At 41.7% G+C, this 26916-nt stretch overlaps 1 protein-coding gene across 1 annotated transcript in view; it reads right to left on the bottom strand.

Moving 5' to 3' along the window:
* zcchc4 (zinc finger, CCHC domain containing 4) overlaps positions 1 to 26916 on the bottom strand; it is a 103951-nt gene that overhangs the window by 15699 nt on the left and 61336 nt on the right. The window contains exons 6-8 of the mRNA XM_078545840.1: positions 16517 to 16589; positions 8638 to 8788; positions 4974 to 5068 (exon numbers count right to left, since the gene is read on the bottom strand). Of these exons, the coding sequence (XP_078401966.1) occupies positions 4974 to 5068; positions 8638 to 8788; positions 16517 to 16589 (319 nt within the window). The remainder of the gene's footprint in view (positions 1 to 4973; positions 5069 to 8637; positions 8789 to 16516; positions 16590 to 26916) is intronic.

Raw genomic sequence — 26916 nt, 5'->3', positions numbered from 1 at the left:
CTCAAGAACCTCGCAGTCTCTCTCCCCGAGGTCGGTACCTTCATCCTCATTCTCATGGGTGAAGACGGATGTGATGTATTCGTTCAACATTCTACCGATGTCCTCTGGCTCCACCCTTAGTCCCTTATGGGCCCTACTCTTTCCCTGGTTATCCTCTTCCCATTGATATACTTATAGAATATCTTGGGATTTTCCCTACTTTCACCAGCCATAGCTTTCTCATATCCCCTCTTTGCTCTCCTAATTGCTTTATTAAGCTCCACCCTGCACTTTCTGTACTCCACTAATGCCTCTGCTGATTTGCTTCCCTTGTACTTGCTAAAAGCCTCTCTTTTCCTTCTCATCGTATCTTGAATATCTCTGGTCATCCATGGTTCCCTGGGCTTGTTATTCCTTCCTATCACTCTAGAGGGAACATGTTGAGCCTGTACTCTCCCCATTTCCTTTTTGAACACCCCCCACTGTTCCTCTGTAGATTTCCCCACAAGTAGCTGTTCCCAGTCTACCTTGGCCAGATCCTGCCTTATTTTACTAAAATCCACTCTCCCCCAATCCAAAACATTTTTTTGCAACTTGCCGATTTCTTTGTCCATAACAAGCTTAAATTGTACCATGTTGTGGTTGCTATCACTAAAATGCTCCCCCACCACCACCCCAGCCACCTATCTAGCTTCACTCCCCAGAATTAGGTCCAGCACTGCGCCGTCCCTTGTTGCACCCTGTACATATTGACCTCAAAAGTTCTCCTGTACACATTTCAAGAAATCCACTCCATCCAAGCCCTTAACACTATGTCTATCCCAACTAATGTTGGGAAAGTTGAAATCACCCAATATTATTACCCTATTGTTATTGATTTTACACACTTCCGCAAATTGTGCACATATTTGCTCCTCAATTTCCAGCTGACTATCTGGGGGTCTATAATAAACACCTAACAATGTGGCTGCCCCTTTTTTATTCCTAAGCTCTACCCACAAAGCTTCATTCGATGCCCCCTCCAAGATATCATCTCTCCTTACTGGAGCAACTGACTCCTTAACTAATAATGCAATGCCTCCTTCTCTTTTACCCCCTCCCCTGTCTCGCCTGAAGATTCTATATCCCGGAATGTTGAGCTGCCAATCCTGCCCCTCCCTTAACCACGTCTCAGTGATGGTTACTATATCACAATTCCATGTATCAATCCTCACCCTTAACTCAACCTTTTTACCTAATATTTAAAATATTTCAGCTGTGGTTAAGTTTAAACTTTGCTTTGTTGTTGTAATGCCCAGAAAAAGAACTCGATTCAAAAATCTACACAAAGTAGATGCTAAGAATACAGCAGATTGCCCACATTGCCAAACACAGAACTCTACTTGCTGGGATTTTTAAACCAGCAAGCTGGCTCCTGTAAAAGAATGTTGAAGGGCAACAGTCCACAGTTTCCTTATTTCTTCCTTATTTACAGTCAGGTACAAATGAATGCATTGACTTGGTCACCAGCCACCAGCCATGCAGTTGTTCCCTCGGTTTTTAACCAGAGGAAGACCTTCAGCCCCAAATAGAGACACTTTCCTTTGGTATACCACCTGCAATATGTCTCAGTCCCGAAACATCCAAAGCTGCAGTGCTGCACCATGTACCACTCTACGGTTTCAAACAATTAGAAAACTGTTCTGACTCATACTACAACTTCCCCTGTTAAAATTACACTGCAGTCATTTAAAAGCTGCTCATACATATGTCTTGCAATCCCCAACCAAGCCTGCCCCAGAACAAACTCTCTAAATAATCTCTTACATTGGCGAGGGTTGGGAAGAAACCTTCCAGTTCTTCCACACACTAAAAGCAACATGTTAAATTTCCTAATCTGAGCTACGAGAGTTAGAGCAATAACTTAGCCTCAAGCTCCGCACATGAAGAATAGTCAAAAGCAATGGAGTGTAAAGTCCCCAACAGAGAGTCAATATTTTCAAGGGAGAGGAAGAGAACAGACAATTAGCATGAAAAAACTATTTCTACTACATTAAAGTGCCTGAGAGGCCCTCAGCACAAAACTGTTCTTAATTCAGCAACAACTGGGAATTTCACTTGAAAAGGCCAAAAAGACAGTTGATACAGAAACATTAACACCTCAGTCCCATTTCTATAAGCTTAATAAAAACAAGGGCGTTCATAGCACAGGTACCATCAAACACAGGCGTGCTATCCAATTCTGAAATATTTTTGGAATTGGCTACAGGAAAAGTAAAAACTTGATCACAAAGCGATCAACTGCTAACGTCATACCAGCCTGAGGCAAAAGCTACTTTAACCTCAGTGTAACATTACCTGACTTGATTACAATTTTTCCAAGGGCAGAATTTTCTGCCTATCGGGCGGGCGGGCCTGACCCAATCTCTGGCGGGCGGGGAGTCGATCCCCGCCAGCGAAGCAGGCCCTGTCGCCATTTTACATGGGCAGGCCAATTAAGGCCCGCCCAGCGTGACGTCCGGCGGGAAGCGCTGTGTGCTTCCTGTGCGGGCGGGGGGGATTCCCTAAAAGCAAGAGTGCGCTCTTTCGCGCATGTGTACGAAAGAGCGCACATCTCCCTAAGGCTACGTGTAACCTCAGGGAGATCGCTGACACTTTGAACAATATTAAAAATAGAAAAAAAAAGTCCTTAACATGTCCCCCTCATGTGACAATTTCAGATGATTTGGGACATGTTCATAATTTACAGATTAACCTAATTAAAATTTTTAACACCCTGCATGAAACCTCATCCCGCCGGTGGATGAGGTTTCATGTTTTCTCTATTTGCCACTGGGTCTCCTGGCCTGCCCGCCAACCTTAAGGTTGGACGGGCAGGCCCTTTAATTGTTTAAATGGTCCTGTCAATGGCCTCAATTGGCCATTGACAGGTCGGCGGGCCCACAGCTGATCTCGCTGCGCCTCCGCCTTCCTTAAAATTTAAATGGGGCGGGATGACGTCGGGGGTTCCGCCCAACATCAACCCGCGTCATTTTACGCGTCGGCGAACGGGCCCCGCCCCCTGCTCACCGAGGGCAAAATTCTGCCCCAAGAGTGCTACCCCCCAATCCCAATGTGGAGAGCAGCAGGTGGCAGTGGGAATTGAAGTGGCAGAAGGCCAACCAGGGAAAGGTCCCCAGGACCGAAGGTTAAGTTCTAATGCTGGAAGGTAAACAGTCATCAATTGGGAAAGGGAGAAAAATGCTGAGATTGGGAGCAGCAAGGTTTCCTTGCGAGGCCCCAAAGCAGTATTACTGGTCCTCAAGGCCCATACAGAAACCATTAAAGATCGACAAATCTTTCCTTGTCTGGCCCCTTCTGGCAATAGATCATTCTGATATCAGTAAACCTAGGTGCCAATATTAGCGTATGTCACTTCACAGGCTGGGGGTTGAAGTGACAAAGTAAGGATGCAAAGTGAACAAATTCAGCACTGTGCTGCTCAAAAAAACCCTGATGCACTCAACATTTTTGAGAGAAACTCTGTACAGAGCCTCATTTAAACTTGCAAAATTGGACAAGGACTTGTCACAATCTCATTAACATATATAACTGTTGCATGACTGGACTCTCCCAAAACCATCCTTGTAAAATTATTTTGAGAGGACTAGAATATAAAAGCAGGGATGTGCTGCTGAGGCTTTATAAGGCTCTGGTCAGACCACATTTAGAATATTGTGAGCAATTTTGGGCCATGTATCTCAGGAAGGATGTGCTGGCCCTGGAGAGGGTCCAGAGGAGGTTCACGAGAATGATCCCAGGAATGAAAGGCTTAACATATGAAGAACGTTTGAGGATTCTGGGTCTATACTCGATGGAGTTTAGAAGGATGAGGGGGGATCTGATTGAAACTTACAGAATACGCAAAGGCCTGGATAGAGTGGATGTGGGGAAGATGTTTCCATTAGGAGAGACTAGGACCTGAGGGCACAGCCTCAGAGTAAAGGGAAGACCTTTTAGAACAGAGATGAGGAGAAACTTCTTTATCCAGAGAGTGGTGAATCTATGGAATTCATTGCCACAGAAGGCTGTGGAGGCCAGGTCATTGAGTCCATTTAAGACCGAAATAGATAGGTTCTTGATTGGTAAGGGGATCAAAGGTTACGGAGCGAAGGCAGGAGAATGGGGTTGAGAAACTTATCAGCCATGATTGAATGGTGGAGCAGACTCGATGGGCAGAATGGCCTAATTTCTGCTCCTATGTCTTATGGTACGTCAGGACTTGGGCACAAAATATCCTAGGCCAGAAGTTATAAACATTGCTTGATTGATGCACACCAATGGCGGCTTGGAAGTGTTCTTCGGAGGTTGGCGTTAAAGTTCTCTCTCAGTGCAGAGCGGGGACAGCCAAGTCCAGATAGTGACATACGAAACATGTGTCCACGCTGGGCTTTTTCACAGCTCAGAACTTCTAGCTTTGCAATGGAAATGCTTGCTCTCAAAACCCACCACCCCCACATGCCCCTCCCCACCTGTCATGTGCAAGACCAAGGGTTAATCTTTGTGGTTATTCTGAAGTAAAAATGGGAAGAAGTGCAGGGAGGGAAGCACTCCTGCTGTACCGAATCTGATTGCCAGAATGGGATACAAACATACATCAGACTACACTGCATATCACATGGGTCTCTGTTCGCTCTCCATTCATAATGACCAGGCAAATGGACCGGGGGCAGAGTATGATACTTTCTGCTCCTGCTGTTTAATGGTCCTGTAAATGAACTTCAAGCTCCCTTGTTCAGGAAGATCCATCAGTTTTACCACCTAAAAGACAAATTACATTTAAAACTCAGCCCCAGTGGGCTACATGTTTACTAATCTCTATCTCAGCTTCTTTGATCCATATCAAAAAATACTAGTTGCAGATTAACATGTGGCGATTTGTGTCACTGATCTAAAATTTAAGCTTGCATTGGATCTTAACAAAACGTACCGTTTGCAGACAGTGGGATCGCCAGATATACCAAGAAGATGCTCACCTGGTAGTCCAGCATGCTCAAAGTTGGGAAACATTGCAGAATGCGAGGTTCAAAGAAGTATGGAAAAATCCAAAACATTGGCAACTCATCATCAACTGAGTGAAAACAAGACATAATGAGAAAACATTGAAGTGCCAAGTTCCTCAGAATAAGCACAAAATAAGAAGTGGCCATTTACCTACATCACTGCAAGTTCTTCCCTTTTTTTTAAACAGCTGAAATGTGCTCAGCCTCTGGTCTCTCTACCAGTTGATACCTTTTCATGAAGTATTTACTGAAGGTGTAAATTTCAAATAAAATGAAAAATCGAGGCTGAAATTACAGGAAGTGCCATGCATTCTCTCAGTAAACGATGCTGAGCTGTAACAGCCTCATGTTCTGTGTGGTGGGGCTTAGAAGTGTAAATTATGAAGACAGGTGGCATTCCTTAAATACAGGAGATTGAGAGGCAATTTGAAAGAGGTCAAAATGTCAGCTGGATAAAGCCTTTGATGGGTAAAAAGCCAGGCAGGAGATGAGGAGATTTTTTTTAAACTGAGTAAATTGGTATGATCTGGAATGCATTGCCTGCGAGGGCAGCAGAAGCAGGTTTGACAGTAACCTTCAAAAGGTAACTGGCTGAATACTTGAAAAGGAAAAATCTGCAGGGCTATGGGGACAGAGAGTGGGAATAAATAGTAGCTCTTTCAATATCTATGCACACAAATCCATACCTGGGTAACAGTTCCAAACAAGTGATATTGCCTTGGCCATCTCAACATAGGAATCAAAGTATTCTGATTAGCTGTGGTTCTGCTAAACTACCTACATGTGATTCCATTACAGATCTGCAGACAAGGCTCTCTTTAAAAAAAAAACTTAAATTTCAGTTAAGTTCAATTTACCTGCTTTTACACTGCTGTTGAATTTGTTCCGATCCCAGAAAGATCAGCAGCTTACACTCACCATTTAAACTACTATATGCTTATTCTTATGTGATGGCAGACTCACAGATCCATGAAAAACTGCCAACAAGTCTACTGTCAAGACTAAAGAAGCAAAATCAAGAAGCATAAATGACTGAAAAGGCGGCTCATGGCTTCCAAAATCAGAGCAAAAAACAATGTCAGTAAATATAACAATTTTGATATTATAAATAAACCAACTAACTGATCTGAATTGACATCCAGATCGAAGCCCATTTGGACCAGTGAGAACTGGCAGTTGTCCTCTTCAATCATCCCCTCTCCTACCCAATAATTTAACCCATACTCTTTATCTCATTCATTTTTGCCATAGCTGCATTAAGAACTACATCACAAGAACATTGTGAAAAGATACTGGTATACTTTGCTTCCATACCCAAAGATATTTTAAAATTTGCATCCAGAGACCTTTTGATGCACTTTAGCATGGAATCATACAAACTGGGTTCACGCCTTATGCTATTGGGGAGGGTTTAAACTAAATTGGCAGGGGTGAGGAAAGCAGGAGGTATTATCAGAGAGGAATACCATGGTGCACAGAATACTGGGAGGGATGGAGAACACTAGAGTAGGGAATAGCAAATTATTAGGTGGATTCAGAGTTAGGGAGAAAGTAAAATCTAAATCAGAGTTACTGTGTAATCATGAGGTGTGGTCAATAAGATTGGCGAGTTACGGCACAGATTGCCATGTGGAAATATGATGTTATGGCTATGACAAAGGCCTGACTCAAAGGGCAGGGCTGGGTGTTAAATATTCCTGGATACAGGGTGTTCAGGAAAGAAAGGGGGAGGGGTGGAAATATTTTTGCAGTGCTGGAGAAAGAGGGTATCCCAGGCAGGTCAAGGACAGAATCAATTTGGCTGGAGCTACGGAACAAAAAAGCTGCAATTACGTTGCTCAGTGTAGTCTATAGGCCACCAAATAGCGGGAAAGGTATAGAGGAATAAATTTGCAAGAGAAGTACAAAGAGGTGCTAGAGTAGTTATAATGGGGGACTTTAATTATCTGAATGTAGACTGGGATAGTAGTAAAGGACACAGAGAGGAAAAAGTTTCTAGAGTGCGTTCAGGAGAATTTTCTACAGCAGTATATTTCCAGTGCAACAAGGAAGGAGGCACTGCTAGACCTGATTCTTGGGAATGAGGTGGGCCAAGTGGATCAGTGTCAGTAGGAGAACATTTAGGGAACAGTGATCAGTGTATCATAAGGTTTAGGTTGGGCTAGGTAGAGACAGAGAACAATCCAGAGGAGGAATAATTAACTGGGAGAAAGCCGCCTTCAATCATGTGAGAATGGATTTGGGCCCAATAAATGGGAATCAGTTGCCAGGAAAACATGAATAATGGGCTACCTTTAAAGGGATAGATCAGGCACAGTCACAGTATACTCCCACGAAGGAGAAAGGTAGGGCAAACAAATCCAGAGCCCCCTGGATGACAAAAGCAATAGAAATTAAGAAAAAGAACACAAAGTATGTTTATGACAGATGTCAGGTGGACAAGACAACAGAGAACCAGGTTGAAAATAGAAGGTTCAGAGGGGATAAGCCCAGCAACTCAGGACACTCAGTTTATCTTCACTGGTGGGGAAGCTTCTAGAACCAATAATTCGAGACAAAATTAACAGTCACTTCAATCAACGTGGGTAATTAAGGAAAGCCAGCATGAATTTCTTATGGGCATATTGTGTTTAGCTAACTTGCTAGAGTTTTTTTTGAAAAGGTAATAGAAGGATTGTTGAGGGTAATGCTATTGATATGGTGTACATGGACTTCCAAAAGGCATTTGATAAATGCCACACAACAGACTTGTGAGGAAAGTTAGAGCTCGTGGAATGAAAGGAACAGTAGCAACGTGGATATGAAATTGTGACATGAAACAGGATACTGGCTAGTGGATGTTTTTGGACCGGAGAAAAGTCTGTATTGGAGTTCCCCAGGGTCGGTGTTGGGACCTTTCTTCTTCCTGATATACATTAATGACCTAGAGCTTGATGCATAGTGCATAAACTAAATTACAGGAGAAAATTACCCTTCAGTTGTACAGACCCTTGCTCAAACTCCATCTGGAGAACTACATTCAGTTTTGGGCACTGCACTCAGGAAGTATATGTTGTCCTCAGAAGGGGTGCAACACACATTCAATAGAACAATAGCAGGGTTTAGAGAGTTAAGATATGAGGACAGGCTGCATAAACTTGGCCTCTTTTTCCTCGAGTAAAAAAGATTGAGGGATGATCTGATTAAGATGCTTAAAATGTTAAAAGAATTTGATAGGATTGGTCTGGAGAAGCCATTTCCTTTGGTGGAGAAATCAGGAAAAAGGGGACAAAAATCTTAAAATTAGAGCTAAGCCATCCAGGAATGAAATCAGGAAGTACTTTCTTACACAAAAGGGTGATAGAAATCTGGAACATACTCCCCCATCAATGTGATGACAATTAGTTTTGAAAACGAAGGTCAACAGATATTTGTTAGGTAATAGTATCAAAAGATATGGATTACAGGTAGGTAATTGGAATTAAGATGAAGATAAGGACCCCAAGTAGGACATAGTTCTTCAGTGAACCAATTAAATAATGATAAACATACTTCAGAAGCTGCCTAGCCTACTTCTATTCCAAATGTTTCTATATTCCCAAGTGCAAAATATTCCTCCACCATACATCTGAATACATATTATACTGAGATTCCATACTTTCATTCCGTGAAATCTTCCAGATACCAACAATCTTTTTGAAGCTGTGGGCCAGAGCCTCCACCAGGCCGCCAAATGGTGGGTCAGTCACCATAATAATAGACTCTCCTTTGTCTTGACATAAGAAGGTTTGAAATGCTTCAGAGGCAGACTATGGAAAGTTAATAAAGTAAATCAGTGTACAGGCATATATGCAATTTTCAAACAAGTTTTCCAGATTTACTGACAATTACATTTTTTAAAAAAAAAACATGAAACAAGTATTAAAAACATTAGTACTTTGATATGCAGGAGTTATAACTTTATGACAACTTCCTTGCTTTTTAACTGTGTAACACCAGTCACACATTGTAAAATATGTAATGGAAAAAAAAGATTTTCTCAACATGTAGAACTGTAGATATTGAAAAGACCCAAATAAGGTGCATTTACCTTTGGAAACAATAGATTGATATTGAATAATATGATGCAACATGCAAATTAAGTCACGGTTTCAAAGGTACCCATCTCTTTGGCTTTGGTTACAAGCAGATATTTTTAAATTTGCTCCTGGGCATGGCTAAGAGGGAACACCATGAAATAATTAACAAAAACAATACACACTGTCCCAATTTAACTCAATTCACAATCAGCTGAATTGAGCTGCTTTAATTCCTCCCTCCTTTTTAGAGACGGAGGCAGATGGTAATATCATAACAATGCAAAGTGGTGATGTGATACAGGTCAAGCTCGATCAACACACTGCTTTCTTACTATCTATTCAAGCCTCATGATTCTATATTTGGTCACAACTGTGGAAAGGTAGAAAAAAAGCAAGAAACGGATCAGCACAGTCCTGAGGAATATGTCAGCAACAGTACATGACCTCAATTAAGTGGAGAGTCTAGAGAAACTGGGATTGTTCTCCTTAGAGCAGAGAAGGTTAAAAGGAGATCTGAAGTTAAGATTTTGACAGTAAATAGGAAGAAACTGTTTCCGCTAGTGAGGGTATCAGGAGCCAGAGGACAAAGATGTAAAAGTAATTGACCAAGGTCAGGACAAGAAGAGGAGAATCTATTTTTTAAAAGATGATTTGAAATGCATGATGGTGGAAGCAGGTTCAATAGTAACTTTTTTAAAGTTACTATATGAATATTTGAAGAGGATAAATTTACAGAGCTATGGAGAGACAGAAGGGGGTAGAACTAATTGGATAGCTCTTTCAAACAGCTAACACTGGCACAATGAGCCAAATTGCTGCCTCCCTTGCAATATGATTCTACGAGTACATGGAGAGGCCGAGCTGGAACACAGGTAGTGTTGTTAGTAGGTGAGATAGCCTAACTAATACTACTAAGTAATGAAGGCACAAGCTGTGAGAAAACTTGCTTTTAAATTTGTAGCGTATTAATAAATTAATTGTGTAATGCAGCAGAATAATAGAGGCACAATAAAATTTAATTTAAGATAATGTGAAAAGGAGGGGGGGGGGGGGGAGAGAGAGAAGAGTTTGTTAGAAACAGAATTGCATGCTTTGATAGGTTAACCAGTATTGGTGCAACTTGAATTCTGAAAATCATAAGCAGTTAAAGTGATGGGTGGTGAAAAATTTCAGAGAATTAGAAAGAATTTAAAGTATGTACACCAGCATTTGATCCAGTCAATCAATGTTGGTCTTCATCTCCCACAAAGACTGTAGGTCTAATTTTTAAAAATTAATTCACGGGATATGGGCTTCGCTGGCTGGGCCAGCATTTATTGCCCATCCCTAATTGCCCATGAGAAGGTGGTGGTGAGCTGCCTTCTTGAACCGCTGCAGTCCGGTGTCATGTTATGGTGTAGGTACACCTACAGTGCTGTTAGGGAGGGAGTTCCAGGATTTTGACCCAGCGACAGTGAAGGAACAGCGACATATTTCCAAGTCAGGATGGTGAGCGACTTGGAGGGGAACTTCCAGGTGGTAGTGTTCCCATCTATCTGCTGCCCTTATCCTTCTAGATGGTAGTGGTCGTGGGTTTGGAAGATGCTGTCGAAGGAGTCTTGGTGAATTCCTGCAATGCATCTTGTAGGTGACACACACTGCTGCTACTGTGTGTCGGTGGTGGAGGGACTGAATGTTTGTGGACATGGTGCCAATCAACCAGGCTGCTTTGTCCTGGACGGTGTCAAGTTTCTTGAATGCTGTGGGAGCTGCACTCATCCAGGCAAGTGGGGAGTATTCCATAATCCCATGAAGCTGCCATATTCTCATATCTATTTATCTCTTTTTCCTTAAACCAGCTGTCTAACCTATTCTTGAACAGTCTCTGTTTCAATCACCAAATCTGGCCATAAATTCCACAGCCCTAAAACCCTCTGGACAAAAATATTTCCCCTGCACTTTGCCCTAAATCACTTACATTTAATCTTATATCTTCTCCTTATGATTATTTTAACCATTTCCATCAAACCACCCTGTAATCTCTAATGAACACTACTCCACATTTTATGTCGATCCTCACATTTGCACATCCTCGTTCCAAGTAGTTTATGGGTGAATCTGTACTGTATCCTCTCTGTTGTTTCATCACCTTTCCTATAGTGCACACAATACTCCAACTGTTGCCTTACTAAAGCTTAATATAGATTCAATGGTGCATCTTCATTTTTATTATTTTGTACCTTTTGCCATAAAATCCAATATCCCATTAGTTTTTTAGGGTCTCATCCACATGGGGAGCTGCTTTTAAGATCTTGAAAACCTGAACACCAAATTCTCCTGTTCTCCTCCATTCAATTATTACAAGTATATAACTTGAATATTACTGGAAAAAAAAGGCACATTTGTCGAAGATTTTTACCTTGCATTCATCACAATTCGTAAGTATACGATATAAGGGAAAACAACAAATGAATACCGTATGAGAAGAGAGTGCAGATTAATTGCAAATGGACTTTGATTGGTACAAGCAATGCCCTGGAGAATGCACCAGTTGATGGTGATTGACAGTTAACTACCAAACATTGCTTGAAATTGAAACAGGTAGCTTGGCTCTGATTGGTAAAGGCATTGCCCTGAGGAATGAATCAGCAAATGGCTGTCCCTTATTTTGTTTAGCTGAAACAGGTGCAATGGGCAGAACTTTTCCCTTGATGGGTGGGCGGGCCTCACCGGCTTGGCAGTGGGCGGGCAGCCAATCGCCGCCATTTTAAGTGGGCGGGCCACCCGTCGGGAAGCACTATGTGCTTCCTGTGCTGGGGGGGGAGGGGGATTCCCCAACTGTCAGAGTGCGCTCTTTCGTGCGTATCACATCTCCCTGAGACTAAGTGCTGCCTAAGGGAGAGCGCTGACAGTGTTTGAAACTTTAAAAATAGAAAAATAAAAAAATTAACCTGTCCCCCTCATGTGACAATGTCACACGAGATGGGACATTTTAATAAATATCACAAAAACTTTATTAAACTTTTTTAAAAACAGACATGAAACCCCATCCCGCAGGTGGATGAGGTTTCATTATTTTTCAGAAGCCCGCTGGGGGTCCTGGACGGCCCACCAACCTTAAGGTTGGACAGGCAGGGCCTTTAATTGGTTTAACTACCCTGTCATTGTCCTCAATTGGCCACTGACAGGTCGGTGGGCGAACAGTTGATTGCGCTGTCTGCCCACCTTCCTGAATATTTAAATGGGGCAGGATGACATCGGGGGTTCCCCCGACATCATCCCGCATTGGCGAGTGGGCCCCACCCCCAGCTCACCGACGGAAAAATTCAGCCCTATGTGTGTAGATGTTCTGTCTGCAAAGAGCAGGGCCCTGTGTGTTAATATACGTAGCTTCCAGTACACGCAAATGCACCACACTGCGAGCCCAACTGACAATCCTAAACTGGTTGTCAGTGTAATTCTTAGTACACCGAGGATTAATTAAGCAAATGTTGTCCAATCACGGAATCACATCTCATGTTGGACACTGTGTTATGGGTTTTGCCAACACGGGCTGGTTGGGTATGGTCTGCACAATGTCCGTTGCAAACAGCGGCTGGGACGTGTTGTTTGATACAATCCGCCAGCCTTTGGGATGTACGGCCTACATACCTAGCATCATACTGGCACTGAAATTCATAAACCACATTTATCCTTCTAACCAGTTTTCAATCCAATTTGCTACCCTACCCCTAATTCCATAATCTTCAATCTTCTCCAGCTATTTCTTGTGTTGTGCCTCGTCAACAGCTTTACCGAATTCCTTTTACGCGACATTCACTACATTTCTTTCAAAACAGCACTGCGAGAGTAACATCAACGTATGGACTGCAGCGGCCCAAGTGCAGCTTACCACCATTTTACAGGGAATTAATGATGAAAGGTCATGACATGAAACATTAACTGTTTCTCTCTCCACAGATGCTCCCAGATAAAAATAAATGCTGGCCTTCCTAGTGGCTTAAAAAAGAAATTGTACCACATCAGATTTGCTGTTGCTTAGAAATGGACATTTCCACTGACTCTGGGGTTTTAATACAAAACTGTGGCAATCAGGCAACAAATTACACAATGCCTAACAAGAATAGAAATTTACAGGATTTGTCACAAGATGTAACAGTGCACCAAATCACATGCCAATTATGAGATACTATAGATGTCAAAGTAAGGTGACTCGGGTCCTAAAGAGCAGTATCTATATTAAAACTGAAATACCACAGTCAATAAAAAATTAAAATTAGAACTATGCTATATCTGTCATAGAAATGTTTTAGTTTTGGTTTATGTCTGAATTCAGGAGTTCTGAATTACATATGAATTCTCCAGCTAGTCTATTACTATGTTTCATCACCAGCAGCAAGACATCAAGCCTATTCTGTCCAAGCAGCAGCACATTAAGAGTTGCCAGGAGACAAAAAAAAACAACGTTGCTTGTTTTGCGCTACCAATTGCAAAGAACCAAATAAAAAATTCTCAAGAGAATTTTAATTAACTAAAATCTCCAGCTCTGGCAATTTCAATGCTAAATTTCCTTATACAATTTCAAAATATCCACCCTGATGCTGCTCACTATATGCATTTAGTTTAAATTGTAATGAAATTTAAATATTTCACTTATAAACTCCACAGTTTAACCCGCACATGTACTTGTATTGGTTGGGCCTAAATACTCCCTTTGATCTAGGGAATCAGAGGAGGAGCAAAATAGGAACAGCAGAATAGAAAACATGAGAGCTCTTGGGTATAAAAAAGGTGCAACCTTTGTACTGTTTGCTTTATAGTCTAAGAATCTGTAGGGAACAGAGAAGGGTGTGACAGCTTTACCATCGATCTTGAGACCAGCAGAAAAGAACTCTGAATCTCTTCAAAAATCAGATAGTGACCAAGGGAACGTGGTAAGATAAAACTTTATTTTGGATGCTACACAGGATGTGATAAATGCAGTATTTAGCTAAATAAAATATAGTATTCAGCTCTATTAACATCAAATAAACTGTGAAAAGTGACCAGTTACAACTGGTGTAGTTACTAGTAGAGGTATACAAACAAAAAATAATGGCAGGTTGTTTCTGCAATTTTTAATTTTGTTCCTACTCAAGTCAGGAATTGAATAGCTACAATGGAACTCTAGCACCAGGCAGCTAGCTTAATCAGCAGTGTGCCTGGTTTCTAAGTAATGTCACGGCAAGAATCTATAAATTGGAGAGAAACGTACAAGATAAACTAGATTAAAGGATGAATACTGCTTGAAGCATGAAAGAAAATGCAATCGATAATGTATGTGCATCAATAGATAATTAACATTTCCAATGAGGCATGGGAGGGGGAAAAACAGGGTGAGGGAGAGTGCAAAAGATAGTATAACAAGGGCAAAGTTTCAAAAAGTAAGGGATATAATTTAAAGATTGGGAGTAACCGTGGAATTTAGATGGAATGACATTGCACAAAATGAAGTATTTGTATGTAATGTATGTAATATAAATTAAGGCTTTAATTCAAACAGTATAAATAAATTCAAGAAACAACCAGAAGCTCTGTGCAGAATAAGAGGTTTGAACAACATAGTGCACTGCTAAATCTGACTCCTTTATCCCAGCTGGAGAATCATAGACACATGTAGAACGGAATCTGAGAGTCTGCCTTCAGCCATAGAAACTGACTTGCCAGTGTAAATTTTGGGAACGATCCCTAAATCCAACTAAAACAGTGCCAGTGTAAAAGAGGCCTTAAAGAGGGTCACAGGGATGAATTAGATTTCTTTGAGAAAGAAAGGATGAGAGGGAAAGTGGTTCAAGTCAATAAAGCGCCGAGTAGAAATGTGAAGATGGAAGCAAACTATCTAGTCTGGCTTCTCTATAGAACTAGAAGGCATATGTACAAAATTACAAACCTCAGGTGGTTCTGGCACACATCAGAAGGTCCCTAGCAAAATTAGATATTGATTTACTAATTTTAAAAAAAGACCTGTATAAATCGAAGTTTCTTAAACAGGGAGAAAACTACTTTTGCTTTAAAGTGTTCTCCAGCTGCCAATTGAAACCCAGAATATAGTAAATGTCAAATGTGTTGTGCCAAAAGCTAGTTCTATCCAGGTTTGTAAAATGCAGCAAAATGTGAGAACAACAGGACTGCAAATTACACAAGATAATAGGAATTAATTGAACAAGTACAAATACTTTGTGGGTTGAATTTTCCGCTGATCGGGCGGGTGAGCGCCCGACCCAATCAGGCGTGAAATTGCACCAGATGAGAGCAGGTGAGCGCCCAACGTCATCCTGTGCGATGTTTCGGTCGGCAGGCATGTGCAAAAGTCAGAAGTGTGCCCACCGACAATTAAGAAGGCAATAGGCAATTAAGCCCATTAACGGCACAATTGTCTGTCATTTTACGTAGCCCATCCAACCTTACAGTTCGCAAATGGGTGAATCGGCCAGGCAGCCTTTACATTTTTCATTAAACCTCATCCAAGGGCAGAATGAGGTTTCCGTTATTAAATAAAATAAAAATAGAAATCAGTGGACAGCATTTTTATAATCTATATGTTCAGGCGCCTGATTGTGACGCTTTGACGTTTTTTTTCTGATTTTAAAGACTTTATTTGCCGGGTTTAGGGAGCTGTCAGCGCTCGCCCGTGCCGATCTCATTCCCCCGCCCTCCTCTCACCCCCATCCTGGCAGCACCAAGCTTTTCAGCGTGCGCTTCACGCTGGCTGGCTGTTAGTTCAGGCCCATGTAATGTTCCTGCATTTGCGTTCGGTTATGCATTGCTTCAAAACTGCCCCCCCACCCCAGTGACAGAGTGTGAGCTTCTCCTTTTGTTGTCCATTTGACCACTGCTAACATTTCTAAGGTTTTAATGGAATGTATAACAAGCATTATTATATAACACATTTTACTGGCCAAACTGCTGTTGCAGAATTGTGAACTAGCTGTCAATTATATACCTAAATGGAAATATTTTCACCTTGAACCAGGGTATTGTTCACTTTGTGCGCACAGCATTGTGTAGAGTTACATTGGATGAAGATTGAGAAGCTTAGATCTATAAGTGGAGATGTGTGGAAAAAGGGTAGATAGGCAGTAAAGGTTGGCTGCACTTAAGAAGTGTTCTTTAATTCTTGACTGCAATGGGGACAAGTTGCTGGTTGACTTGGCTGGAAACTTTTCTGGTTTTAGGCAGCTTTGGCTCCGCTCCCAGGTCCCTCTGCAATTATTGGCAGCACTTCACGATTCCTCCCCTTTATTGGGATGGTTGACAGGCAAGGAAACCCTACGTGCTGAACTTGCAAATTATTATTTTCATAATCAAAGAATATTTCTATAAGAACACTTCCTTCAAATTGACATTGAGGAACTAATTTGAACAAAACTTCAATTAAAGTCTTTTAAGGAAACCTTATGTAGCAACGACCAATCTAATCAGATACATGCTGGCACCTACCTTTCCCCCAAAGAAATAATGATTAAACATGTTGTAGTGGCAGAACTCCTCCTCTGAATAAAACTGGGAATACCTAAAGTCAAAAAAAAAGATTTATTATTGCAGGAATTCTCACAAATTGTGCACACAGGCTGTGGGATCTGGATGTTAAATAGAGCAACAGTTAAGAATGGACCTTCTTTGGAGGATTTTTTTAATCTAATGCATCAAGGTGAGAAATAGAGATAGAGATCTGTCAGTACAGAGATCTTGGTAATTTTCTCACATTTTGCACCCACTGTCAGCATCAATCAATCCTTCCGGAGTTGAGCACAAAATTTAGATGACTAATGTTAAACAAAGGCCCCATCTGCTCCATCAGTGATAATATCGGAAATAAAACACAGCAGCTCTTCTGATGGCCTGGCCAAAATATATCCTGCAACCACCACAAAAACAATTTGATATTCCAGCCATTTCATTGTTGTTTGTGGGACCTTCCTGTCTGCTGCATTTCCCTACAAACACTAACAAAAATGATTCATTGGCTGTGAAGTGCCCTGAGGGTGCTGGAGGGACTAATAAAATGAAAATTTGTCTTTTTTTTTTACACAGTGTACAGCAAAAAAAAATACAAGTCAATAAAGGGTGGTCAAAAGCTTGATTACCACATTTTTCCAATCCAGAAATCTTCCATCCACCACCACACCCCACCCCACCCCAACCCCAACCATTTGCTTTTTGCCAACCAGCCACCTTGATTACCTGAGAGTTGATAACCCAAACTCCAACCTGGCACGTTTCTGGGTGATCTTCCAGCTCTGCCACCATAAAGCCAGTATGTGCTGAATGGAAGGATTAAGCTCAGTTCCATTTTTCACCGCTTTGCCAGGGTAATTTATGAGAGTTTGCTAACAACACAACAGGAAAAACCATGTAATTGGGGGAAGACGGTGGCGCAGTGGACTAGTAATCCAGAGGCCCAGGTTAATGCTCTGGGGACATGGGCTCAAAACCCACCATGCCAGCTGGTGGAATTTAAATTCAACTAATAAATCTGGAATTGAAAGCTAGTCTCAGTAATGGTGCCAATGAAACTATTATTGACTGCTGTAAAAGCCTATTAGGCTCAGTAATGTCCTTTAGGGAAAGAAATTTACCCAGTCTGAGCTACATTGGACCCCAGACCCACAGTAATGTGCTTGATTCTTAACTGTCCTCTGCAATGGCCTAGCAAGCCACTGAATTCAAGGGCAATTAGGGGTGGGCAACAAATGCTGGCCTTGTTAGCGATGCTCACATCCCATCAAAGAATTTTTAAAAAATCAACCCTAAGTGTCAGTCCTCTCACCTAGAGGCCGTACATAGTTTACTATCAACCACAGGGTTAGTGCATGAATTGCCGGCCTCAGCATCTGGTAAATGTTTATATAAACACATTATATCAATTATGAAATTAGATTTTCTCTACAGGCTGTTCAATATTAAATTAGATACAAGCAATATTAGTGTACATAGCAAAAACAGAAAGTGCTGGAAAAACTCATTAGGCCTAACAGCATCTGTGGAGAGAAAGGCAAAGTTAACATTTCGAGTCCGTATGACTCTTCTTCAGAGCTTTGCTTTTATATTTCTCCAAATTAGCAGAGGGACGGGAGCACTGGGGGGGGACTGCTGGACAAAATGCATTTTTCTAGTCATGTGGCATTTGCATCTCTCACGCCAATAATCTTTCGCTTACCTCAGACTTGTCATTATAACAACAACTAGCATTTAGAAAGCACCTGTAATGTAGAAGAATATTCCAAGGCACTTCACAGAAATAATAACAACTTGTTTTTATATAGCACCTTTAATGTAATAAAACATCTCAAGCTGCTTGACAGGAGCATTATCAAATAAAATTTGACATTAAGTCAGATAAGGAAATTTTAATCAAAAATGACCAAAAGCTTGGTCAAAGAGTAGATTTTAAGGATATCTTAAAGGAGAAAAGGTAGAGAGATGGATAGGCTAAGGAGGGTATTTCTGAGCATGGAGCCTAGACAAGTGAAGGCACGGCTACCAATGGTGGAGCGATTAAAATTGGGAATGCTGAAGGGGCCAGAATTGGAGGAATGCAGAGAGACCTCAGAGGGTTGTAAGGCTGGAGGACGTTACAGAAAAGGCGGGCGGGGGTGGAGGGAAAGGAAATAGAGCGATTTGAAAAGAAGGATGAGAAATTTAAAACTCAACTCGGAGCCAATGAAGGTCAAGGGGCACAGGGGAATGGGTGAACAGGACTTGTTAGGGTATGGGCAACAGAGTTTAGCACTCAAGTTTATGGAGGGTCCACGGTGGGTTAGGCCACAACTGGAGAATTGCATCCAGTTCTGGACACCATATGAGGATCTTTGAGAGAGTGCAATAGAGATTTTCCAGAATGGTTCCAGGGATGAGGGTGTGGGGAGATTTGATAGAGGTATACAAGATTATGACAGGTTTAGATAAGTAGATTTTTAAAAAGCTGTTCCGTTTAGCTGATGGTACATGGACCAGGGTTTTGGGCAAGAGGTGGAGAGGAGACGTGAGGAAGAACTTTTTTACTCAGCGAGTGGTAATAACTTGGAGCTCATTGCCTACAAGGCCAGCAGATGTGCATACAATGAATGATTTCAAAAGGAATCTGGATGGGCACTTGAATGAAATAAACTTGCAGGATTCAGGCGACAGAGCAGGGGAATGGGACTAACTGGACTGCGCTACAGAGAGTTGGCATGAACTTGACAAGCTGAATGGCTTCCTTTTGTGCCATAATGAGTCTGTGAGGAGAGCATTAGAATGATCAAATCCAGAGGCAACAAGGGGATGGATAAGGGTTTCAGCAGGGGCTAAGATGGAGATGTGTTTAGTCAAGTGATATTCATTCACTAGTTGAGCTGAAACTGCTCAAACTCCTCTGAACTCAGGTTCCTCTCATCAAAAGAAAGAGAAGGCTTTTATCTCATCAATATGGAATGCATCTGGTTCCTGGACCCCAGGAATATTTAGAAATCAGGCCGATTCAAAATTATTTTGATAGGACATATCAAATTTCTTTATATGCGGAATTGACAAGGCCTTAACAGTCACCAGGAATTCACAAAGACTCACTGTTGATTTTGGATGCAGGTTTTTGTCATATCGGTGGGACTTCGTTGGGTAACAGCACACTGTTCTCTCCCTGCTTTCTCTGGCCTCAATCCTGGTCTCTCTCCTTCTCCAAGTCCCACTACTCCTGTCTTGCTCTCGTTGACTTCTAATCCAGAAGTACCACTACCCCCGAAATACCAGGAAATAGGGGCGAGAAACAAAACCATCTATTGATTTACTTGTCTGGTTTTTGGCAGACGCCACATAGATTGAGCAAGTCAGGTCAAAACATGTCCACAGAGGTCTCATTCTTCTTTAAGCAACTTGTACTGTATTACAGTCTAGCGCAATTATAACTAGCTTGAGAGCAGTAATAGGATTGTACTATGTTTTAAATGTCTTTGATTAAAGTTGCATTGGTTGATTGATTTAAAAACTCAATTAGAGAAAAACTGATTTACTGTGTCACATCAAAATCAAAGGAGTTTGCAACATACATTGTTTTATTTAGCTTTTATTGTAGACACTTAAATGGGACTAAATACTCTGGATTACCTCTCATACAAAACAATTCAATAGTAAAGTCACAGCTCTGAGTGTTAAAGCAGGAAGGTCTTAGGTTTGAAGTCCTTACTATACTGAATTAGATGATCCCACCTACTGCGACAGTAGGAGTGCTACAGTTGGCCTCAGAGCTCTTGGATTAAGTACCTGTAATGGAAAATCAAATCAAGATTCTGACTCCAGTCACCCCTGATATAGTGTAAGTGTGTGGACAAGTGACAAGCACAGGATTGGGCACAGATGTCATACTCTCTCTTCACCCCTATGTCCAAATGGTCTATTGACACTCACATCAGGTTTCACACATGAATAAAGGTCACTTAGTTGAGTGGTAGTGGCATCCTGACATCAGAAGATTGTCGATTCAAGCCCCACTCGGAGCAAAACATACATCTGAAAACTATAAAGAAAGATAGCTTAATATTTTGGGTAGAGATTCTTCATCAGAATCTTGTTGCAAAAATTTTACCCAAAACATTGATTTATTTTGCTCCCTGTCTGTCCTGTTTTACTGTCTTTATTTCTTTCCATTGCCATCGTCCAGAAAGTCAGAGTTAAAGATAAAAGAAATTACCCTGCTGGAAGAGCCAAACAGAAGTCAGAGCTTACCTGCCAACAATTTATGTTCAGAGATGTGGTTACCCAGGCTGTCGTCAGCTCTTCTCCACAAGGCAAAGATTACCATCTCCATTCATCCTTCTCCCCTCCCTCCTCCCCAAACACTTCTAGCCATCTGCAATTGATCATATCTCCTTTTTGTTTCATGTGTAAGGACAGCAGTCTTCATCAGTGTCTGTCTCAGTAAGGGGCTTTATTGAACTGAACTTAAATGTCACCCCCCCCCCACCAAAGGCAGAGTGCCTCATGGCAGAGTCACATAATTATGGTAAGCCAGTTAGTCAGTGCAGCATTGCATTTCCAAAACCCAAACATCCCCCTTTTCATATTAGAAAATAGGATACAAACATCCCCATTTTCTCCCTAGTGAACAAAAAACACATTGGCATGCACAATCCTATGTGACTGAGTTGCCCAAGTTACCCACTGTTCTCATGGATTGACAACTGCTTGGTCTATTATTCAGTGTTATGACCGATGCTGTTGGTAAAGCAGAGTTATTTAAAAATCCCAGAGGGAAACTTTAAATTATTGCTTATGACAGATGTTTAGGTGTTATGTTTGAGATGTGACTCTAAACTCAGGAATCAGACCACTAGTTCCTGAGGTTTTACATTAAACTAACTTAAACATTTTATTAATTTACACAGGTTAAGATATATACACATGGCTACAAATTACTACTATCATAATTTTTAACAAATTCCCAAACTAACCTCCAATAACAACAACCCATAGGCTTAACCAAAACACCAGGCAAAGCATTTTCACCTTACAAATTCAAAATGGGATTCTTTCCACTGTGGAGCCAGTTGGAGGCTTGCAGCTGCCTTTTGATCTTACATTGTCTCTGCCCTGCATACCCGAAAACTTCTTCCTGACCGCCCAATTGCTGCAAAGGAACAGCTTCGCTAGTTCAAATATGCATGTGGTTGCGCTGGTATATTTGGTTCATTCATTTCCACTGCGTACAGTCGAGGTGACAATTTCTCTACATGTGCCAAGTTTCCACATGGGCCAACTCCTGTTGAAAGAATTGAAGGTTTGCACCCTGACTGGCTCTCCAATGCGCAGCTCTGGCAAAGGTCTTCTCAAACTGAAATTTGGCTGTCATTTCACCTTGATCTTTTTACTCACGCCTGTTAGTACTTCAGATTTCAGTAGCTCTTCTGCTATTGGAAGTGTAGTTTGTGTGTGGCGTGACATCAGACTCTGGCCAGGACTACCTTCCTGTAGAACTGCTTCATTTACTTTCAGCTTGTGCATTTCATTGCACTGACATGGTCGGCAACCACCTTGCGGTTTACTTGAACATTGTCTCCCTCTCTCTGGGGTCTTCAGTCTCCCTCGCTCAGGAGTTTTTTTGTTTTCCTTTATCTGCCGGCAGGCTCAAGGTTACCAGCCCAAGCTTTAGACTTGCTCCAGCTGAGATGAGTGGCCGTTGCGCCCCATCTATGATTTGGAATTCTAGGTCTTCCTGCTTGGCATTGCAATGGGCTGTCAGACTAATTCATCCCGTCGGTATGAGTATTGTGCCATCACATAGCCTCAACCTTACTTTCGAGGGCTTCATTTTCAGGGTGGCACATTGAACCACTTCACACAGATCTGTGAAGGTCATTATGTTGCATGACGCACCAGTGTCTATCTGACACATCTTGTTCACTTGATACAATGATGACCCCAGAGGTAAAGTAACAGTCACAAACCATTTGTCACCTAAGGACTTGACTGAACCAATCTGTTGTATCGTGTATAGTTCATTACCAGACTTGTTTGCTGATATCTCTCCAGTGGCCATCTGTACAGGCTTGTTTTTTTGGTCAAACACTTGTGTGCGAAATGATTTTGCTTCTTGCAGTCAAAACACTGTTTTCCCCATGCTGGGCAATCCTTCTTTTCCCATGCCTGCTGTCCTTTGCAGTATCTGCATCCTGCCCTTTGTCTGCGATCACTTAGCTCTTTTGGCTTGGACTCTCTCTCAGCATAATGTGCTCTGCCATACATATGCTATAGCTCACAACTTCTGCATTTTGACATGTCTATCGCTTTCTTTAGCGTCAGTTTCTCATCTTTCAATAGACTTCTCTCATCGAGGGGTCTCTCACGCCGAGGACCAATTTATAATCATATCATCTTTTAGCTGTCCAAATTCACATGATTCTGCTGGATGTGTTACTGCCGTGACATACCATTCAATGGTCTCGTTTTCACTCTGAACTCTAGTGTTGAATACATATCGTTCATATGTAACATTCATTCAGGGTTCAAAATTTGTATTCAAGGCTTTCAAAATCTGTCATCCTTTTTCTTTGCTCAATTTCTAGATTTAGGGCAATATACACTTTGTAGCAGTCCTTCCCCAGCACTGTTACAGTGTGACTGCTCTTATTGGTTCAGGCTTGTTCATTAAGTCTGTTGCAATCTCTCAGTTTTGCCATCAAGTGGAAAAACTGTCAGTTTTGCCATGCATCATTTTTCAATGATACTGGAGATGGGATTGGAAAATTTACTGCAGCCATTGTTTATTCACTCAGTATTTTTTATTTGCAGCCTCTGTCTGTTTTCTTTGTCCTTTTTCTCTGCAGCCAGTAATTTCACTTGCAGCTTTTGTGTGATTTCCTTTTTTCAGCAGCAATGTTTTTTTTGCAGATTTGAACCTGTGTTCCTGGGGTGCTCAGTGTCTTCCTTGCAGGGTTCACAAATCTATTTTTTCTTCACTTCTGTACACCATGCTTCTTGTATAAGGACCACTGTCTTCATCAGTGTCTGTCTCAGTGAGAGGCTTTATTGAACTGACCTTAAGAGGCAGAGTGAATCATGGCAGAGTCACATGACTATGGTAAACCAGTTAGTCAGTACTGCATTGCATTTCCAAAACCCAAACACATATCTTAGTTATGAATTTGGAATGCATTTACTTGACACCCAAGCCAAACAAACTGAAACTGGTATTTCGCTTATTCATTTACCCAGTTGCAGCAAAGAAGGTGTTTGCAATTTACTTACACTCCCAGAAATGAGTACAGTACTGTCGCTTTATATTAATGGACTAGTAATCCAGGGGACACAAGTTCAAATCCCACCATGGCAGTTTATGAATGTGAATTCAGTTTAAAAAATCTTCAAATTAAAAGCTGATGTCATTAAAAATGACCATGAGGCTGTCAGGCTATTGTAAAAACCAAACAGATTCATTAGTGTCTTTTAGGGAAGGAAACTTGCCATGCTTACTGAAACTTGTCCATATATAATTCCTGCCCCACACCAACATGTAGGTAGAAAATGGATTGAGTTCCTATAGAGTGTTTTTCATAAACTAGACAGGATGTTAATGAGAAATCAAAGGTACCAATCCCTGGACTATTTCCAATGCCAAGTACTGATGAGTATAAAATGGCTGAAGAACTGGTGCAGGAGGAAGAGCTTCAGGCACCTGAGGTATTGGGTCCAGTTCTGGGGCAAGAGGGACCTGTACAAAATGGACTGGGACTAATCTCCTCGCAGGAAGATCAGCCAGAAACATGGTGGCGGGGTACCAGTAATGAAGCAGGTACAAGATACACACAGGACTGGGAGAGACAAACAGTGTTAGAATAGGGAACAGCTCAGAAATAGGAATTATCAGACAGGGGTGGAATGCGAGACAGGCTAAGAAATATTTAAAATGTATCTGCATAAATATCAGCAGCGTGGTAAATGAGGTTGTTCAGCTGCTGGCACAAGTGGGATTATGAAATGGTAGCAATAATATAGACCACGATCAAACAAGTGGAGGAATAGGCGCTTAATCTTCCTGACTACACCCTATATTCAGGAACATAGGAGCTGCAATAGGCCCTTTCAATCCTTGAGCATGTTTTGGATTTCCTTTCTGAAATAGTAGTATGGTATTTAGGAAAGACAGGGCAGGCAAAAATATGGGGGTAGGGGGCACGATGACAGTAGTGATCAAAGGTACATTAAAGCACTAGAAAGGAATGATGTACTTAACAGTTCAAGACAGAATCAATTTGGTTAGAATTACAGAACAATAGACAAGCTATTATGCTGTTGGGTGAAGATTAAGGAGAGCAAATTTGAAGGCAAATTGCAGCAAGATGCAGGAACTTTAGTGCAGTGAAAATGGGGACTTTAAATTTCCTAATATCGACTGGGAAAATAACAGAGTGGATGTACAACGTCAAACTATTCATTAAAAGGCAGAAAGTTAGACTTTTGAAATAACATTCAATATGTAAATTGTCTGATAAACAACTTAAAACTGTAGAAGCGAATTTAAAATCCTGAGCTTCACAACCAGTAAGAATGAGCAGACTATGGAACCATAGAAAAGTTACAGTACAGAAAGAGGCCATTCAGCCCATTGTGCCTGCGCCAGCCAAAAAGAGAAAAAAACTAGCCGCTTGTTTTATTCCCACTTTCCAGCACCTGGTCCGTAGCCTTGCAGGTTACAGCACTTCAGATGCAGATCCAGGTACCTTTTAAATACGTTTAACGTTTCAGCCACAACCAGCAACTTAAGCAGTGAATTCCAGATGACCACCACCCTCTGGGTGAAAAAGTTTTTCTTTGTGTCCCCTTTAATCTTTCTACCAATCACCTTAAACCTATGCCTCCTGATAACTGACCCTTCAGCTATGGGAAACAAGTCTTTCCTGTCTACCCCATCTAGGCCCCTCAATTTTGTACACCTCAATTAGGTTACCCCTTAGCCTCCTCTGTTCTAATCCTAGCCTATCCAATCTTTCCTCGTAGCTGCAATTTTCAAATCCTGGCAATATTCTTGTAAATCTCCTCTGCACTCTCTCCAACGCACTATGTCCTTCCCGTAATGTGGTGATCAAAACTGTACACAAAATGCCCAACCAGCATTTTGTACAGTTCCATCATTACATCCCTGCTTTTGTATTCAATACCTCCCCCATTAAAGGAAAGCATTCTATATGCTTTCTTGACCACCTTGTCCACCTGCCCTGCCACCTTCAAGGACCTGTGGACATGCACTACAAGGTACTTCACTTCCTCAACCCCTCTCAATAACTTCCCACGTATTGTGTAGTCCCTTGCTTTGTATGCCCACCCCCCCATATGCATTATCTCACAATTTTCCAGATTGAATTCCATTTGCCACTTCTCTGCCCACTCAACCATACCTTAGTTTGTCTGTTATCAATAAACCCTGAAGCTAATGGAGCAAATTCCAAAACATTCATCCGTCCTCAAACCTGCCCCATTCAACCCTGGTCTGTTGTGCACAGAGCAAACACGGCTTAACCAGAACCTTCCCAAAGTGAGAATTTTATTTAATACTACTGGGTTGTTGAATACTAACCAAAAAACTTTTCTACCCCTTTAACTGATAGAAAGAGAGACTGGACAAGTTAGTGGGACATATAAGGGAAGGTTGGTGGGTAAGGTAAAGCAAAATAGTAAACAATTTTATAAGCATATAAAAAGTAAAATAGTTAAAGGAAAGGCAGGACTGATAAGAGATGAAAAAGTAAATCTTACAGAAGAGAATAATGGCAGAGATGCCAAATGAGTGCTTTGCCATACTTTTCATTGAAACCTGCCATAGTGGAGCAGCTAGAAAAGATAACTACAAATATGAAAAAGAATTGCTGAAACTCACTGTAAAAGACAGCAAGCCCTGACGGCTTGCCTCCTAGAATGCCAACAGAAATCAAAACTAGAGGTTGTGGTCACAATCTTTCAAATATCCTGATGCAGGGATGTTGTTTCCTCTAGCTGGTGGGTCTAGAACAAGAGGTCACAATTTCAGGAAATGGGATAGGCCATTTAGAACTGAGATGAGGGGCAAAAATTTCCCCCCGTTGGAGGGGTTGAGCGGGGGCGGGTGCAAGCCCGATTGGCGCCCCCAATCGGGGACGCGGCGCCAATTTACATGGGCGAGCCAATTAAGGCCTGCCCAGCGTGAAGCTCGCCCGGAAGCACTGAGCGCTCCCTGTGCGTGGATGAGGTTTCATGAAAAATGCGAAGGCCGCCTGGGCTCTTCTCCTGCCCACCAACCTTAAGGTTGGACGGGTAGCTCAGCTAATTGAATTAATTAATACTTAAATGGCCTTAATAAGCCTTTGACAGTTTGGCGGGTGCGCAGCTGAGTT

This window comes from Cetorhinus maximus, chromosome 1 (assembly GCF_964194155.1).
Source record: "Cetorhinus maximus chromosome 1, sCetMax3.hap1.1, whole genome shotgun sequence".
Classification (NCBI taxonomy): domain Eukaryota; kingdom Metazoa; phylum Chordata; class Chondrichthyes; order Lamniformes; family Cetorhinidae; genus Cetorhinus; species Cetorhinus maximus.
This window is presented reverse-complemented; position numbering and strand designations above follow the sequence as displayed.